This window comes from Impatiens glandulifera, chromosome 5 (genome assembly GCF_907164915.1).
Source record: "Impatiens glandulifera chromosome 5, dImpGla2.1, whole genome shotgun sequence".
Lineage (NCBI taxonomy): Eukaryota > Viridiplantae > Streptophyta > Magnoliopsida > Ericales > Balsaminaceae > Impatiens > Impatiens glandulifera.
This window is the reverse complement of record NC_061866.1, coordinates 51,409,497-51,428,517: the sequence shown is the minus strand read 5'-3', so window position 1 is coordinate 51,428,517 and position 19,021 is coordinate 51,409,497. Positions and strand designations below refer to the sequence as shown.

Sequence of the window (19,021 nt, the reverse complement as noted above, 5' to 3'; positions counted from 1 at the left end):
ATTTACAATATTGTTCCTCCGATTGTGAGAGGAACACGATCATTTTAAAATAGAGGATTTTGTTCCTTACCATTGGGTAAAATAATGTTTAAAAAAAACAAAAATTGTTTAATGATTGTTTTTTTGTTGTATCCTAGCATGTGAGAGAGAACAAGAAATAGAGAATCCTATATGATTTTATAATTCTTTTCTTTCAATATTCTTGTTTGAAAATATCTTAGTCACGTGAAATTGAGTTTAAATATTATTAATGTTCAAATGGTCAAAAATAGAGCTACACTTATCCAAGTTAATTGAAATGTTTCACATCCTCTTTCTTTCAAATATTATAATTTGGGTTTTTTACTTTTTTTTATTTTCTAATTAACGAAAAAATTAATACGACTGTACTAAGTCCTGACTTCTACTTAAACTTGAGTTCTTTATTTTCAAAATTATAAAGAATGATTTGTTTTAACTATTTTAAAGTCGTTAACTTATATATATATATGACATTTATAAATTAATTAATTAATTAATGTCACTAATTTAAGTATCGAATTTCAGGAAATTAAGGATTTAGACTATTGAATTTAAGAAGATGGTAGTGAAAATTATAAATTCGTTGAAATTTAGTAGTTAAATTAGTAACATTAATTTTTATTTATTTATTTATAAATATCATATAAATATTAAGTTAACTATGTTTAAAATTGTTAAGACAAAATATTGTTTGATATAAATTTTATAATAAGAACAAATTGTAAGATTTAAAAAAAATGGAAATCTCAATTGGCTAATTTGACAATTCAATTCAAATTATTAATTATATATATATATATATGTTTTATAATATTATTTTATATAAATTAATATTTAAATGAATAAATTTATTATAAAATAATTCAAGCCTTTAAATCTTTTCAAAAGTTAAAAGTAACTCTCTTTTTTTTTCTCATTGAACTATGATTGATTAGAATGTGAACTGATTTTGTGGGAGTCACATACTCAAATTATGTAACAGTTCTCTTCAGATTTTAATAAATTTTAGGTTATTTGAAATCGTTATTATTTGAGGTAAAAGTAAATTATTTAAATAACATGTTTCCTGTTTTTTGTTTTTTTTTTAGAATTTAACAGTCCCATAATAATAATACACTCCAATTTCAATCTAAGGTATTGGAATACAATTTTTTTTTATTTATTAATTTTAGTTTTAAAATATTACAAAAATAAAATAAAGTATTTTGCTAATCGTTCCATGAAACAACTAGGTGAGGTAATCAAACCCTATACTTCCAACCACTCCTAATCCATATACTACAAACTCATGTCACATTAATAAATCAAACCTTCATTAAGATGAGATTAAATGTATTCAAACATAAATATTAAAATTAATAAATAGAATAAAAACTGACAACATAAATTAACACTTAATGAACTATTCACAAATAACTCCAACCCAAAAATAACCTCAATAATCAATATCAAAGTTTATGTTGTCAATGGCAAAATGTTCCTCACAAAATTATCACGATCCAAGTTCCCTAACTTCATCGTGATTTTCTTTACCGTATCTCTCGTCCTTCTCGTGTTAGGACTAAGCCAATTTGTGTGGTTCGGGACTCGTCACACTTTGCTTCCACTCTGGTCTCGCTCCGAGAACGGTTCACTCGAAAAATGGAAACATTATACGTTAGTGGAAGCCCTAGAGAATGTGGCGGAGAATGGGACGGTGATTGTGTGCGCTGCAAGTGAACCATACTTACCAATGCTTAATAATTGGTTGATTAGTGTCAAAAGGCTCCAACACCATCGAAAAGTGCTTGTCATAGCCGAAGATTACGCAACACTTTATAAGATCAACCGCAAATGGCCGGGACATGCCGTCTTGATTCCTCCTTCGCCCGATTCACATCATGCTTACAATTTTGGATCGCGGGTAAAACAAACCCTTTTGGAAAACCCTTATTTAAATAAAAGAAATAGTGACACTTTTTTAATTGATCCACTTTGTTGCCAAAATGACATGCAACTTGAAAAAAAAATTCAAAAACAAGTTATAACATTATTTAATTATTATTTAACAGTTGGGATCACAAAAAAATACAAAACAATAATAATAAGTGTTTACAAATAGGTTATCTATCTTGTTTATAGGTATAAATTATTTATGGTACATACTATAACTCATTTATAATATAATAACTATATTATGCATGCGACTTACAGAAATTCTTCGGCATAACGTCTCGAAGGCCTCTCTATCTACTCCAAATTTTGGAACTTGGATACAATGTATTTTTCACGGATGTTGATTTGGTATGGATGGTTGATCCATTCCCATATTTAGTAGGGAACCATGACTTGTACATTGTAGATGACATTGATAAAGTATGCATTCATCTCCATTAATTAGTGTTTGATCTTCAAGTTACAACAAAAAAAACATTACTTGTTCTCCAAGTTACATTAACTAAAACAACTTTTTAGGTTAAACCATTCAACCATTCTCACGACTTACCAAAATCCGGAAAAGAAGGACGTACACGCATTTGCAGCGGCCTCATTTACATGCGCCCAACAATCGGGGCGAAGCTGGTCATGGCTAAGTGGATTGAAGAGATTGTTTCCCATCCTTGGACTAAAGAGAACCAAGCTAACGATCAACGTCCCTTGAATTGGGCACTGATGAAATCAATAGGAAATGTAGGTTTTTGTTTTGTCATTGTGTCATTGTGATTGTCTTTTCTATTAACATTTATCGAATTTGCTAATCGTGTTTGCGTTTATGTATAGGTTGATATGTATCTACTTCCTCAAGTAGCATTCCCTTCAGGGGATATATACTTCAAGAATACGACGTGGGTGCAAGAAACTAAAGGAAAGCAAGTCGTGATTCATAATAATTATGTAATTGGAGTCAAAAACAAGATTAAACGCTTTCGAAAATTTCACCTATGGCTGGTAGACGACTATGAGCTTGAGTCCCCTCTAGGTAAAATATAGATAAATGCTTAATTACTGATCAACAAACAAGGATGGAAAGATATGTATCAAAAGGGGCCATACAATGATAAAATAATCAATCTTTAGTTTTAAAAGAGAATATTAAATGAATTACTTTTGTAATTTAAAACTCGTAGAGATGCATCAAACATTTATGTTTTCTTTATTAAAAATTTGTCTTTTGTTTAGATGGCTATTGAGTTATAAATAGTGGATCCCACTTTAATATTTGTGTTTGTATTTCCAATCTAACTTTAAATGTGTAAAGTTAAAACCTTTTATACATGAATTACATTTGGTATATTTTTTTTTTCTACAAAATTATAATTATTTGGGGGTCCTTCAGAAAATAAAATATAATTTATGAGTAATATTGGGTTATAATTTTAGATAAATGAAATAAAAGAAATGATACATTTGTCACAAATTAAGAATGGATAAAAATACTTCAATTCCTACCAACAACATTTAAAATTAAAGTTAAAGTAGGTTTTATGACTTTGAGATTGTATTACTATTGATAAAAGGTTTAAAATAAAACTAATAAATAACAAAAGGACTGCCCTATTAGGATGAGAAAGATGAGAACTAACACCTAAAATATTTTCATATTTAACTTCACATGCATTAATTCACTCCTCCTTAATATCTTTATTTTTCACTAAATCTTCAATATATTGGTAAATTTATGATTGCAATTGATGATACAAAGATTTACTTACAATTTTAATCAATCTTAAAATGTTACTATTGATAAAAGTTTAAAACAATTTTATGTTAAACATAAGCGTTTGTAGTCCAACGGTTAGGATAATTGCCTTCCAAGCAATAGACCCGGGTTCGACTCCCGGCAGACGCAAACTTTTGTGTTTTATTTATTTATTTTAATGATGTTTTTATATTCATAAACAATATTAAGGATGTTTAATTTTAAATATTGTAAATTTTAAACATACAGAATTCAATTCAATGTAGGAGAATTCTAACTCTGAAATGAACTAATGAAGTTCACTTTTAATATAAATTAAAGAAGCTACAATTTTACACATGTCTTAAAAATGGTAAGAAATAAGCACTAGAAAGGCCAACCAACTTAATGCTTCATTATACCTCAAATATAGGGTTTATTGTACAAACTAATAAGAAGATTGGCACTTGCAAGAACAACAACAACAATAATAGCAGCAGTTTGTGGAAAGAAAATAGATCTATGCTATAATCTTCCAAGAGGGGACTCGAGAACATAATCATCAACAAGCCAAAGGCCATATAAGCGAAAACGGGTTATTTTCTTTTCAAATCCTACTATGTAATTGTTGTGTATGATTACATGCTTTCCTTTCGTTTCTTTAACCCATGTCTTATTCTTGAAGTACAATCCTCCTGTCGGGAATGCTACTTGGGGAAGCAGATACAAATCCACCTAAAGCCAAACATGGTAATTTTAGTCGTGAGAAAAAACATCATTCTTATTTCTATAACCAACATGTCTAATGCAAACAAGCAATATAACTAAAGAAGGATTATTGCAGTAACTGGAACAGGGAAAATGACATTTTTATACATGACTTTCTTTCTTTTTCTTCAAAGAGGCAAATATAACCGAGAACCCCCAAAATAAACACTCGAATTTCATTGAATGGGTTCAACACTGCACAATTTCTCTTCTTCTCGTCAATGATTTATTGGCGAATGTTGAACCCATTTCAGGAGTATATTTGCCACTTTTGACAAAGTCAATGTATAATTATTGGCCTTATTTGATCTGGGGTTATTTAAGTAAAAAAGGTATTTAGAGGTATAAATACATATAGCGAGGGTATTTTGGTTGATAAAATAAATGATGTGATTAGTAGATTGGATAGTAGATTATTTGGAATTAATCCCAAATTGACTCACATCAAACAAGGCCTAAGGGTAAAATAGGACCAAACAAATAATATTGATATAACCAAAGTGCAAAACATGCCTGGTCCGCAGTTTTCATCAGTGCCCAGTTGAAAGCAGGCTGGTCATTTGCTTTCTTTAATCTGGTCCAGGGCTGAACTTGCATCTCTTCGATCCACTTTCTCATGACAAGTTTTGCACCGTTAGTTGGACGCAAATAAATCATGCAACTGCATATATAACATCGTCCCTTTTTCCCCGGAGGTGGTAAAGCATGAGAATGATTCAAAGGTTTAATCTGTATGTTCCATATCAGACAACATGAGATCAGATTAATCCTCTAAAAATTTGAGAACTGTAATGGGAGCTTTATTTTTCATAAAGAACAAAAGCATTTTATTCAAAACATCTTTCTTGAAAAATTGATACATGAATCATCAAAACATCTACTGTCCAATCCTATCTCATGAAAGACAGTTTAATTTTGAAGCCAATTAATCTAAAACATAGTTTATATGTAAACAACTATCGCATTTAAATGCATCAATAGAGCATCCTACATACTTAACCTGGTTCCATTATGCATTCTCAAGATTAATCTTCTAAAAATTGTAATACGACCTAATTTGAACACTAACAGATAAAGACATCATACATACCGCAACCATGTCATCTGTGAAGTACACATCGTGGTTCCCTTCGAAATATGGAAATGGATCTGCCAGCCAAACCATATCAACATCATTATACAATACATTGTATCCAAGTTCCAATATATGAAGTAGATGACGAGGCCTTCGAGATGTAAAATTGAAGAATCCCTGTAAACAAGATCTAGGTGAAGTCAATATAAAAAATATGATAAAACCCCAGACTACTACTGAGTGTTTCGGGGCATGTTGACATAAGCTTAATTCTTATGGATAGACAAGAAAGAGCAGGAGCAGCTGATCATAATCCACACACTACAAGCATCCAAAAAGAGTGCAGTTTACATACATTTACAGGACATTAGCCACATTACTGAGATTTCTACTGCAATTCTTTTACATTCTGTGAACAATTTTGATTACTTATGAATAAAATAAGGTCTAATTGAATCGCAAATCAGATTTATGAATGAAGTTTTTCACTTTATCAATCAAATAATGGAAAATTGAATACAAAAATGAACCTGAGATCCAAACTTGTGAGCAGTCTGGGCATCCGGAGCAGGGGGAATAAGGACGGCGTGTCCAGGCCATTTCTCATTGACTTTGTATAGAGTAGCGTAATCCTCAGCAATGACTAGAACCTTCTCGTGATGATTCTGTCTTGTGATACTAATCAACCAATTGTTGAGAAACGGTAAATACGGCTGGCTGACGGCACAAAGTATGACGGTACCGTTCTTGGCCACATTAGAAACAGCATCGGCAAGTGTATAATCATTCCATTTATTAGAAAGTGAAGGAGTAGAACCAGGGAAGGTTGAGAAGAGAGCGTGATGATTTCCAATCCATGGGAAGAAGACTCCGAGTATAACGAGAAGGGATAAGAGGATGAGGAGAACTGGTCGGCTGAAAATGACGAGAGATTTCTGGTGATTGGTTGAAGAGGTAGGAGATTGAGGGGAAGAACTTGTGAGAATGCTTTGAAGTGGCCTTTGATGCAGAATTGCTGACATTTTTATGCATAGACGAAGCGGATTAGAGTGAAGAACACATACTAATCAATCAGAGATTTCTGGAATACTAGTTTTCGGAGTTTCAGATCTCTTCGTCTTCCTTCTTGTTCTTCTTTTTCTTCGATTTGGAATTCAATCACTGAATCAGATCACATACACACTCTCTTAATTGTGAAGAAAGGGAACAAAATAAATATATAAATAAAATAGATGTATATACGTATTCATTTATTTTATTTATTTCATTTTCTTTCAAAAACTGATATTTTATAAATAAAATAAATAAACCCTTTGACAACTCATGGAATTTAAAAGAGGACTAGAATTTTGCTGGTCCAATTTATTTATTCTTTTTTTTTTCGGACAATTATTTTTTATATATTTAAATATGAGTTTAAGGTCTAGGTTTAAGTTCGAGGACTTTGCGATTAAGGAGAAGATGGATTAGATACAAAATTACCAACTAATATAAGAGTATGAGCGTTAAATAATCTAATAATTGAGAGTATTATTTAAATTGCAAAATTCGAGACAAAAAATTCAATTAGGCTAACAGAATGTCGGATCGAACAAAACACAACATCAACTAAAATTTGAATGAAAAACGAAACACTTTCCAATACAAGAAGAATTATTAGAGGGATTAAAAGTTTTACTTTTAAACTTCTCTAAAATTTACTTCTTTTTTTTTTTATAACTTATTTATTCAAATGTAAATCTCTCTCTCTATATATATTTTGAAATTTCATAACAAAACTTATAATCTACCACAAATTTTTATATCTCAAAATAATCATATTTGAAAGCTCTTATATATTTTAAATGATAATTTTATTTAAAAATTGTAAAAATTAAAATTAGAGTCTGAATTTGTTTGTTTTATTTGATAATTGGTATATTGTTTTCTAGAATATGATTCATTTTTTCTTAAATAATAATATAAATTATAGTGTAATTTATAATTTTATTTTAATATATATAATTTTATAAATTAATTAAATTTACATTTGAAAATTATGGTTTATTATATCCAATTTAAATTAGAATGTTTATACTTAAAAGTAATTAAAATTTATTTTATATTATTATTTTTATATAAATGTAATAAATATACAATTTTTAAAATTATAATTAAGCCAATTATTGGATTGATATGTTATTCCTTTCCAATGTAGGCACTTGGGTAAACTTTCTCATATATTAAAAAGCTTTGGTACTAGTAAGATTGATCATAATTTCTTCTGTTGAGAATATTGGTTCTTCTATTTTGCATTCATTTTGAGAAGAATCAAAAGTGAAAAATGCGAATTATCTTCTAAGGCGACAAGTAGGTCTTCATGGATTCCTCGAGTTTGGTCAATCAATGTAAAACATATTATCGATGAACGGAGACCTCAACTAACACAATGCATGACGAACATTGCTAATTGACAAGCCATCAATATAGAAGTAAAGCCAAAGTCCAAAGTGAAATTGCTAATCAGGTAGCATTATGGGGCCAAACCGATGTTGAAGAGGGGTTTGGAGGCGAAAGATGAATTACTGTTCTTTGGAGGACCTCATAGTAAAGGACTCAGACGAGGATACATACAAAATAACAACAGACGACGAGGAAGATATTGAAAATATGATTGATAATAAAACATAGGAAGGAGGCCACAAAAGTGATGATAGTGAAACACATGGTCACAATAGATAAACATGTTAACCACTTTGAAGATCAATGATAAGGTAAATAAGGTGAGCAAATCGGGGACATTCATGTTAGTATTCAAATTTTGAACGGATGTTAACTATGATATGAAGAGGCCCGATAGATAGACGCGTAATATGGAAGTCGATATTGACTCTCCTGTTCACAAGTCTTCTTAGACATAACTAGTATAGACTATAGTTTGGGTTATTTGACTCCCACATATTTCTTTTAAATTATTTTATCCTAAAAAAATACAGTTTTTAAGCCTTGTGGCCGTGGATAAATATCATAGACTTAGCATTTTATTGGTAAACTATTAAATTATTCTTTCCAATAATATCAGGAGCCACAAATTCAACTTTGGCTATGTTTGACATGTCTTTAACACAATAAACAAGGCAAATAAATCTCAACTTAGAAGATATTTCTAGAGGTCCAAGACCATTTCACAATCAATCATATTCTCCCCATATTCAAAATTTGAGAAACTAAATTATCAAATCGACCATTTTCAACACGAGTTTATTTTCGAGGGAGGGTAGCAATACCCCATTTAAATCAGAGCATTCCTAGTGAGAAATCTCAGACTTAACCAAAAGTTAAGCAACCCACCATTCCAATCGAATGAAAAACCTCAATTTTACTTGGTAAGAGGATATCACAACAATCCACGATGAATATGCTTTCAATCAAAATCAAACATGAGACCTAGTGTAGTCTATCTACTCATTATCAATATCAAATATCAACCATTTTTCATATTGGAGAAAACTATATCTTGAACATGTTTCAACTTTCATATGTACAAGCAAACTCTTAACTCATCCAAAGCTATACCACTCATCATAAAGTGTATCTTTTGAGTTTCTCAAATATCCTATTATATAAACACACACTTCATAGAAACTCAAAGCTTAACAATTCCTCCTATTATATACAAAGTATATATAACCCAAGTTGGTTGAAAGTGGCACATTTAACACAACAAGTCATAGTATATTTAAGACAAAAATTTGAACCTGGTTGCTTTCATTCCTTTGTAATCTTGAAATATGTTGGTTTTGGAGTAGAGGGACCGGCAAGGGATTGAATTAGCTCTTCCACACCCAATACTTTGAACTTAGGAGGACCATTTAGAGCAATATTGTGGACTTTGTGTTCATAAATCTTACCCTTCTCATCAAGTTTGTACTCTGAAACACCATCAAATCTGCTGCGGGTCTCCCATGGAACTCGTGAAATTCCATGGACACTCCATCGGACCATTATTATACCCTCGGCTGGTTGCCATATGCTGATGATATCAAGCCAAGCTGCCTTGAAAAACATCTTACCATGGAATCGAAGACCCCAAAAAATTGATTTATAATTGTCAATCCCTGAAAATGTGTTTAGTGGATCCTTGAACACAATATCATCCCTGTCAAGGTAATATGAATGAAATTACTACTACTAATATTTCTCAGAAGATCATAAATGAGTAGTCCAAAAAGAAATGGAAATCAAATCAAGGTAGTATGAATGAAATTACAACTAATATTTCTCAGAAGATCATAAATGAGTGGAAATCAAATCATGTCAGGTAATATGAATGAAATTACTACTTATATTTCTCATAAGATCATAAATGAGTGGAAATCAAATCATGTCAAGGTAATATGAATGAAATTACTACTAATATTTCTCATAAGATCATAAATGAGTAGTACAGGAAAAGAAATGGAAATCAAATCAAACCTGTAAATGTCAAACCTAAGTTCTTTGTAGAACAATTGGGGAAACTCTTCACGTAGTGTTCGTATAGCGTAACCAGTATTTACATAGTAATTCCGTCTATTTTCTTCTTCTTCCTCTTGCTTTGTTAGCTTCACCGGAGCAGATAATTCACGAACCGAATCCAGATCCTTGATTTTCAAAGAAGCGCGAACCTGCAACTTAAACTTAACATCGTTATTGTGCCATCGAACAGTGTTCGAGATTGATCTGAAGAGACATTTTGACGGAAGTTCGAGGCGGAAGGAGAATTCCGACGAAGGAAGCAGAACGGCCATGAGACGTCGGTCGGAGGAGTTCCGGCGATGGGAAAAATGCGAGATTAAGAAAGTGTGAGGTAGAGAGAAGACATATTGATTATGATGCGGATCGCGGAGACGAGAAGGCTGCGGTGGATGCGAATATTCGAGATGGATGGGCGTTTTTGTTGAATGAAAAGGATATCGCCAAAATCGTGTTTTCCATTTATGATCATCCACAAGCTCAATAGAAAGGTCAGAGATAGATAGATAGTGAGAGAGAGAGACTGTAAAGTCTATGTGGAGAATTGGATAAGTTTTGTTTTAAAAATTATTTGATTGGCTCATGCAAATTTGCCAAACCAAGATAAATCAATATATATTTTAATAATAATTCATTTAGATTTAACAAAAAAAAATAAAAATAATTAGCATTGTCTTCAGAAAAATAATAATTAATCAACTAGATATTTTAAATAACATATTCATCAAATTTTGTATTTACTTGGTAAGCAACTTTATATCTTTATAAGGATGAAAGTGATAAAGTAGTAGGTTTACTTCTCACGTGAAAATTTGATGAGATAACACTAAAGAATTTGTTATTCGTAAAAAGTGTCGGCGCATAAACAAAAAAAATTGTCGGTGACACTTGTAATTATTTTCGGACGATTTTTCCCATGTCGCGAGATGTTCATAATCGCGAGACGCACCCAGCATTCGCTAGACGCAACCGGCATTCGCCAGACGCAATCGGCATTCGCGAAATGATTATTATTTTTTTCGATTTTTTTTAAAATAAAATAAAAAATCGTCTCGCGGATGCCGGTTGCGTCTCGCAACGGGGGCATTTTCGTCCAAAAAAAACAAAAAGTGTTATCAACGCATAAATTTTTTTGATGCGCTGACACTTTTTACAAATACACTAATCTTTAGTGTCATTTGCTCCAATTTCCTTTAACAGAGGAGATACAAATTTAATTTATTTTAACGGGTATCAAATTCGAAAGCTCAAATAAAAATAATGCAATTTACTCAATTTCGGTTCAGAACGTTATATATAATTGTGAACAAGTGATTTCAAATAATATTGTATAATTCTATAAAAATTTGTTAAAAAAAGCATATAGTCATATCAAAATTATTAGACGGGGTTTTGAAATAATAATATTGTGTGGTTTGAAAGTTCGTTAATTATTGCAACAAACATTTAAATTATGTTTGTAATGTTAAATTAAATTTAAATGAACTAATTTAAGTAACATTAGTTATAATAATTTTTATAAATAAATAAAAAGTATAATTGATTAATCAATGAAAATAAATATATATAATATTACTAATATATTTATTTATTATTTATATTTTATAATAATTTTATTTTTCTTATATAATAATATGAATTTTTAATATATCATCTTAAATCAAAATAATATTGGTAAGATATAAAAAATTATTATTATTAAAAAATAATATAAAAAGTGTTACTTTAAGTAAAAAAATCTCATAAATAGAAAAGTCAAAAGAAAGACTTTGGGATTTGATTTTCATGAGATATTTATTTTGGTTAGGGCAGCCCAAACCTAGGGTCGGCCCATCGTGAACAATCTATGAAAAAAACAGATTAATTATAAGAATATGGTTTAAATTGAAAGTAAAATAAAACTTTAGGGGTTAAATATAACATTGGTCTTCCTCTTCAGTCTTCACCTGTAAAATCCCCTCTAAAACCCTAATGAATCGGCTTAAATATAAAACCCTTCAAGGTCTGAACTTTGGAGAGATTTCGCTGCATCTACTATTCATTGTCATTGAATCTTCCTAAGGGAGAGTATTAAGAACAAGTCATTCAATCTACTTCGCCTTTCAAGTCGCTCAGCCACTCCACCCGTTGAAGCAGGTTTAATCAAGTCTTTCAATTTATTAGCATCTTTGATTATTTCATATGATGTTGATTTCCATATGTTTTGCATTGAATGGATATGAAATTATGTTTTTTTTCACTTCCAACTTCGATACAATTTTTTATTTGTGGGATGTGGTGACTTGGGGTTAACAAAGAAATGAAAATCAATGGCCTATTATTGTTATGAACAGTTAGGTTCCTAGACACTTGCAACTTCTTAATTTTGAATTCTTTATAGTTTATACCTTTGGGAGGATTCTTCAGAATTTTGTACTGTTCTATTGAACCAATTTTGTATTTTATTGTGCAAGATGGGAAAGAAGCAGAAGATTATACTACCACCTGATCTCCCACCAGATGTTGCTGATGATGAAATTGAAGTGTCTGATGAGGATTTGCAGTTTGTGAATGATAATGTAGATTATGCTGGTTTCGTTTCAAATTTGGACACCAATTTGATTACCAAGTCAGTGATCTTAAATTTCCACTCACATAAACTGTATTGACATTAATATGCATACCATGAATATCGTATGCGCATATAGCTATGCATTTGCATTAGTGTATTTATTATTGTGGTAAAATTATTTATATATTCTTTTATGTTTGGTGAAAAAAATAATGTATTATTGCTCTTATTGCCAAAACTATTCGTTAACGTTAGTTGCATTCTAAAAGGCATGTTACTCGAGTTGCTGATGTTAAAGAAGATGCTTTGGAGGCTTTATATGAGAAGCGGTCAAAGAAGAAGTCTCTGGAGAAAAAGAAGGAAGATAATGAGATTGAAGTTGATCGTGTAGATGCTCTTCCTATAAAGACATTGGATGGGCAACTCCACTTCAGAACAGGTGATTTCAGTCACCTTTACTTTTCTGTAGCCTTCTTAAATTACATTTTTTGATCAATTAGCAATCTTATTTTGATATGTTGTTTTGTGATTCAGCACCAAAGACAGCTAAAAAGCCTGGCACAGTTGGCTCTGATCAGATTGATGGTGACAGTAGTGATGATGGGGTGGAAGCAAGTCTTGTGAAGTTGACGAAGCCTGAAAAGAGGGCAAAGCTAAAAAAAGGTAGAAAAGAGGCAAAGAAGCAAGAAAAAGATGCCGTCAAATCAGAAGTGCAACCAACCCCTCAAGAACAAGTGCTGGTATAATGTTGCTGCTTATGTATTCATTTTGAATTTAAAAACACGAGGAAAGTGTGAATCTCTGATCGTTGAGTTGATGATTTGCACATGTAAACTGCACATGCCTAAAGCCCATTTGTTTGAGGTTCCAGACCATGTTAATTCACTTTGTTTGAGGTTCCAGAGATTAAGCTTTTGTTGAGAATAGTGTTCTTGACGTATTGTAGAAATTTTTAGTTTGATTGTCAATTTTTTCTTGGTCACCTCTCACTCATTTTACTTGACTTTTGCATTTTCTATCTGTAGGCTGAGGTTGAAAAAGAGTTGACAGCTGAAGAATCAAATAAAGCAATGAAATTCAGGCTAGCAGAACTTGGAACAGAGTTGCTTATGGATCCTGAATCAAATATTAAATCTCTTAAGGAGATGCTACAAATTTGTAATAAGGGAGATCATTCCATAACAGTTATTGGTTTGAAATCATTACTAGCTGTTTTCAAAGACATCATTCCTGGGTATTATTTCTTCTTTTTTGTTTTGTTTTGTTTTGGGTCTATTCTTCTTGTTTGTGGACTCTTGATTCAATTTCAAAGACATTTTACTCTTGTCCCTTTTCTACTTCCACTGCAATAGAAACATTATGTTTGATCTAAATGATTATACAGGTATCGTATTAGGCTACCAACTGCAAAGGAGCAAGAAATGGTGGTTTCAAAGGCCATTAAGAAAATGCGGTTATACGAATCAACTCTCCTTTCAGTTTATAAGGTTGAATTTTGTTACTTTGAACTATGCCGTTTAATTGTTGGATGAGATGTACAATCCCTTTAGTCTCTCTGTTTTTTGCATAAAAACAGGCATACTTGAACAAGTTGATCGCATTAGAAAAGCAACAACCTCTTAAGCGTGTTGCTGTTCGGTGTCTTTGCACTTTGCTGGATGCTCATCCACACTTTAACTATTGGGAAAGCTTGTTGGCTGCAGTGCTTAAGAACTTAAACTCCACAGATGAAGTTGTAAGGTTTTAGTATTCTTCTATATCCTTGTTTCATTTTAACATCCAAACTTTCTGGTTCAGAGTTGATTTTCTGATTTAGAATCTTTTTCTATCATTGTCATGCTATCTAAAGATGAACACGGTCAATGCACTTTTTTTCTTCTGTTAGGTATCTTATTGTACGTGGATCCAAATCAGTTCACGTTTGGAATCAGAACGTATCTTATTGACAGTTTCTCCTCTAGATCCAGACCCATAAAGTGTTTCCAAATGGCAATATTCTATTTTGAGTTTAGTTTTATGTTCTGATCTCACATCTTTATAATACAGATTCTGGTTGATGACAAATCTATATGTATTAGTCTATTGGTTGACAACAGAAATTTTATTTGAGTCATCTTACATGATAGCGATTAGTAAATTGCAGCTTCCGAAATAACTATTCTTGTAGCTACTTTACATTTGTTTATTCTGTTGCCATTTCCATCTTCACCTTGGAACACATTTTTTTCATTTTTGGTGAAAAAAAATGGTAATTTCTTTTTGATTGACCAACTACATCTGTTGATTGTCAACACGTCATCTACTTGCATGATATATATATGTACAGTTTTTCATGCTTATATTTAGCGGACAAATGGGCATATTATAAGGTGAAAGGTTCTTGGTTATTATAAACCTCTCACAGTTCTTAACTATTGTTTGACTGATAGGAAACTCTGTTGTGCGACTGTTAAGTCACTTTTTACAAATGAGGGGAAGCATGGTGGTGAAGCTACTGTACACGCGGTTCGGTATATTGCCGAGGATGTTAAAGCTTCTGATTGTGATTTGCGTCCTGATTCAATTGAGGTATTATGTTTATTTTTTATTTTTTTCAGCGTCTGATCTTTAATTTTGTAATGATTTTTATGAAGATATGTATGCATTTTCTATGATTCTGATTTTAATCTGTGCTTTGAGCTCAATTTTTTGTTTCCTTGACCATTCAGGTATTCATGTCATTGACATTTGATGAAGACATAGGGAGGGCTAAAATTACTGAAGAAAAAAAAACCAAAGGCAAGAGAAATAAAATGAAAAGGGGTACCGAGGAACCAAGCCAAGTGCCGGCCAATGAAAGAAAGAAGAATCGCAAAGAACAGATATCGAAAATGAGAGACGAAGTATTCTTCTTTTCCTCTAATCCATTTGTTTTGTTTGCACTCCTTTTGTCAATGGAAAAATTGTTTCCTTTGATCCACAGGTTAAAGCTGATCTTAAAGCTGCTTCTTTTAGCCAAGATGAGGAAGAGAAGAAACAAATTCAGTCACAGACACTTTCTGCTGTATTTGGGACATATTTTCGCATATTGACACATACCATGCAGTCAATTGCAGCCAGGTATATAAACCATAGAAAGTTCTTCCATGAGTCTGTTTGAGTGAGTATGGAAGATGACATCACTTCACAATTTCTAACATACAATAAAATTCCATAAGATCTGATTAGTTAGAGATACCATCACACTATTTGGATCTGTTAATCACCATTTAATTTTTTAATATGGCTTAGACCAAGTGTGCTCTGCCTTTATGATAAACTGAAAATTAAGTACTAAATGCTGAATTTTAAATGCCAAATGAATAAAGTTTCTGGATAATAAATGATGAATAAACCAAATGAAAATATTTAAATTTAAATACTTTGTATGTAATTTGATTTCATAAATTGTGAAACTAATGTTGAAAAGGTACTTATAGACCTTTTCTTTTTAGGTTAATTACTTATAGACTATTTTACCCTTGTTAAGATATAATTTCACTGTTAAATGATGTATTTTGGATAACTTACCAATTAAGTTGGGTCTTTAATTTAATTTGAGTTGAATGTAAACAATTAGTAATTTTAAATAAACAGTTATAAAATGAAGTTAAATTAAATAAGCATTAATCAATTACAAACACCGCTAAATTTCAAATACAGACATGGTGATTCAATTACACACCTTGATGAGTAATCGGAGATGGTGAATCCAAATGAAGTGTTTTTTTAATGTAGCATTCATTCACTAGCCTTCTTCTTAAAAATGTAGAGCTTTCCTATTACATTATTACATTTTGCTCCTCCATATCTTAATACCATTTTGCCCTCCTTATTTATGTTTTTAGAAATGTGGACACTTCAAATGAATCAACTAGTCAGTGGGGGACTTTCCCTCTACTTGCTCCTTGCTTGGATGGAATAGGGAAATTTGCTCATCATATTGACTTAGATTTCATGGGTGACCTTATAACTTATCTAAGAAAGCTTGCTGAAGGCGGTGGAAGCTCTTCAGATATTAGTGGTTCCATACAGTCCACCAAACGGCTCTCTATTGCTGAACGTCTTCGTTGTTGTATTGTCGCTTTCAAAGTGATGAGGAACAATCTCGATGCCCTGAATGTTGATTTACAAGATTTCTTTGTTCAGCTTTACAGTATTTTGCTCGAGTACAGGGCAGGAAGGTTAGTGACAAAGCTTTTCTCCTTTTTTCAGAAATTTCTACTACCATTTTTTTTTTCCTTAATGTTTTTCATTTTTTCTGTTTGAGTTTAGGGATCAGGGAGAAGTGCTAGTGGAAGCCCTGAAAATAATGCTGTGTGATGATAGACAACATGATATGCAAAGGGCTGCCGCTTTTATTAAGCGTTTGAGTACATTCTCTTTGTGCTTCGACTCAGCCGAGGCTATGTCTGGTAATTCTAATTTTGTACATATTATCTTGCAAAAAAGAATTCTTCGAAAACTTGCACACTTTCATTAAGTCATTCTTAGGAAATATTTTAAATACTTTTTATTTTGTTGGTGCAGCTCTAGTCACTGTTAAGCATCTTCTTCAGAAGAATGTGAAGTGCAGGAATCTATTGGAAAATGATGCTGGAGGAGGTTCGGTTTCTGGTCCTGTTGCGGTACAATCTCTTACTCAAATAAACAAATAATTTGCCTTAAATTTTTTTTTGCACATCTGATAATAGTTTATATTGAATTGTGTTAAAGATGTATCGTCCTCAAGTTTCGGACCCAAATCTGAGTGGCGCTCTTTCCACCGTATTATGGGAACTTAACCTTCTCCGCAAACACTATAATCCTATGGTTTCCACACTAGCATCAACAATCTCAACAATGAGCACAGCCACCCAAAACCAAGTTTTACTTTCCTACATCACTCCTCAGCAAGCTTATACCCAATCTTCAATTGAGCAAGAGACTTTCGACTTAAAGGAAGATTTTGGTAAGAACCGTAAGAGGAAACGAGGAAGTGAGTCTGTTGTGAGCGATGTTGATCAAGATGTGAAGATGGGTGAGGCAGATGAGGATGATGTGTTGAGAAAGAAATTTTGCGATCATTTTGTGATGGTTCATGATATGAGCGAAAGCAAGAGGTTAAAGGACGAGTTGAGTAGGACTACATTGGCGTTGGATTTATTTGAGAAATATAAGAATCAAACGAAGAAGAAACAGAGTGCAACTACTACTAAGGTAGTGAAGAAATTGAAGGTGGTGAACAAAAAGAAGAAGATGAAGTTAACATAGTCTTTTTGTTTTGTTTTTATGTTATAACTTTTGTTTTGTTTTTATGTTATAACTTTTGTTGTGAATTACTATTGTTGAGAATCAAGTTTTGATCTTTTTCTTTTCTTTTTGTTGAATTAAAATACTCATTTTTTAATCAATTTTGAACTTAAGGATACTTAAAGGTTAATAAGCCTCCCACATCTGTAACCTGTTATTTTAGCTTAACCATCTTTTCTAACATCTCTTGTTTTTTTTTCTTATCTTCTCTATTTCATAATATAAAATTATTTTTAAATTATATATCTAACTTTGAGGTTAAAAAGTGTTAAAAAGAAAGTCAAATATAATTAAGTTAAAATTTTAAATGAGTAAATATATTAAATGAACTAAAAATGTATTAGCCGTTCAAAATTTATTAAACGAGTTAAAACTATTTATATTTATTAAACCGGTTTAAAACGTATTAAATTAATCAAATATACTAAAAAAAAAAAAACGTGTTAAATTGATTAAAAAAAATGTGTTAAATGGAATATAATAAGTTAAATATTTGTTAAACGAATTTTAAATATGTTTATTTTATAGTATATTAATTTTAAACAATTGTTGTTTAATTTTATTTTATTTTTGAATAAAGGAGAGTTAGCATGACAACTCCATTTACCTAATCCTCGCTTAAATTTAAAGCGTTTCTAGATAAAATTGAACCCGTGATTTAATTTAAACAATTGTTGTTTAATGAATGTGCTCAATTGACAAAATTTTCAGAATAACAAAGATTAGGTTGAGATTGACGATTATAATTGATAATTTGATATACAACATTGGCTTGCGCTCAAGTTGTTTGAGTTGGTACAAACCTTGTATTTCAAGACTCGAGGAATTTTGATTCATTTTTTCTATTTAAGATAAAATTGTTGTTTCCAGATAAAATTGAACCCGTGATTTAATCTAAACAATTGTTATTTAATGAATATGTTCAATTAACAAATTTTTCAGAATAACAAAGATTAGGTTGAGATTGATGATTATAATTGATAATTTAATATACAAAGTTGCAGGGACAGATACATTCAAGAGGTGAGGCTTAAGCCCACCCTTACCTTTGCGGTGTATATTTTTTTAGAGGTATGATAAACCCAACGAAGGGTTAGCGAAAGCAATGCCACGAATCCTACGTGGCCTTGCCAGCTAGGAGAGA

The 19,021-nt window shown here is 31.4% G+C and overlaps 4 protein-coding genes and 1 non-coding gene across 5 annotated transcripts; 3 read left to right on the top strand and 2 right to left on the bottom strand.

The window, feature by feature from the left end:
- The first annotated feature begins 1,495 nt into the window (after positions 1-1,495).
- On the top strand, positions 1,496-2,991 carry LOC124939647 (UDP-D-xylose:L-fucose alpha-1,3-D-xylosyltransferase MGP4-like). Its single transcript, XM_047480104.1, has 4 exons — positions 1,496-1,924; positions 2,215-2,376; positions 2,476-2,691; positions 2,782-2,991. Exons 1-4 carry the CDS (start codon positions 1,496-1,498, stop codon positions 2,989-2,991), a joined length of 1,017 nt encoding a protein of 338 aa, XP_047336060.1.
- A 787-nt stretch (positions 2,992-3,778) lies between these two features.
- TRNAG-UCC lies at positions 3,779-3,850 on the top strand. The gene has a single exon. It is a non-coding gene; the product is annotated as a tRNA-Gly (tRNA).
- Positions 3,851-3,968: 118 nt separating this feature from the next.
- Positions 3,969-6,716, bottom strand: LOC124937408 (UDP-D-xylose:L-fucose alpha-1,3-D-xylosyltransferase MGP4-like). The gene is made up of 4 exons (XM_047477671.1): positions 6,053-6,716; positions 5,538-5,699; positions 4,961-5,176; positions 3,969-4,414 (listed from the first exon to the last, which is right to left on the bottom strand). Exons 1-4 carry the CDS (start codon positions 6,542-6,544, stop codon positions 4,205-4,207), a joined length of 1,080 nt encoding a protein of 359 aa, XP_047333627.1. The 5' UTR covers positions 6,545-6,716; the 3' UTR covers positions 3,969-4,204.
- A 2,262-nt stretch (positions 6,717-8,978) lies between these two features.
- Positions 8,979-10,523, bottom strand: LOC124937409. The gene is made up of 2 exons (XM_047477672.1): positions 9,978-10,523; positions 8,979-9,660 (listed from the first exon to the last, which is right to left on the bottom strand). The coding sequence occupies exons 1-2, from the start codon at positions 10,289-10,291 to the stop codon at positions 9,270-9,272; spliced, it is 705 nt and encodes a 234-aa protein (XP_047333628.1). The 5' UTR covers positions 10,292-10,523; the 3' UTR covers positions 8,979-9,269.
- Positions 10,524-12,002: 1,479 nt separating this feature from the next.
- On the top strand, positions 12,003-17,974 carry LOC124937407 (nucleolar complex-associated protein 3). Its single transcript, XM_047477670.1, has 14 exons — positions 12,003-12,152; positions 12,470-12,624; positions 12,837-13,006; positions 13,102-13,307; positions 13,593-13,801; positions 13,952-14,054; positions 14,144-14,307; positions 14,997-15,135; positions 15,276-15,449; positions 15,530-15,666; positions 16,434-16,769; positions 16,861-17,000; positions 17,116-17,213; positions 17,302-17,974. The coding sequence occupies exons 2-14, from the start codon at positions 12,470-12,472 to the stop codon at positions 17,836-17,838; spliced, it is 2,568 nt and encodes an 855-aa protein (XP_047333626.1). The 5' UTR covers positions 12,003-12,152; the 3' UTR covers positions 17,839-17,974.
- The last annotated feature ends 1,047 nt before the right edge of the window (positions 17,975-19,021 follow it).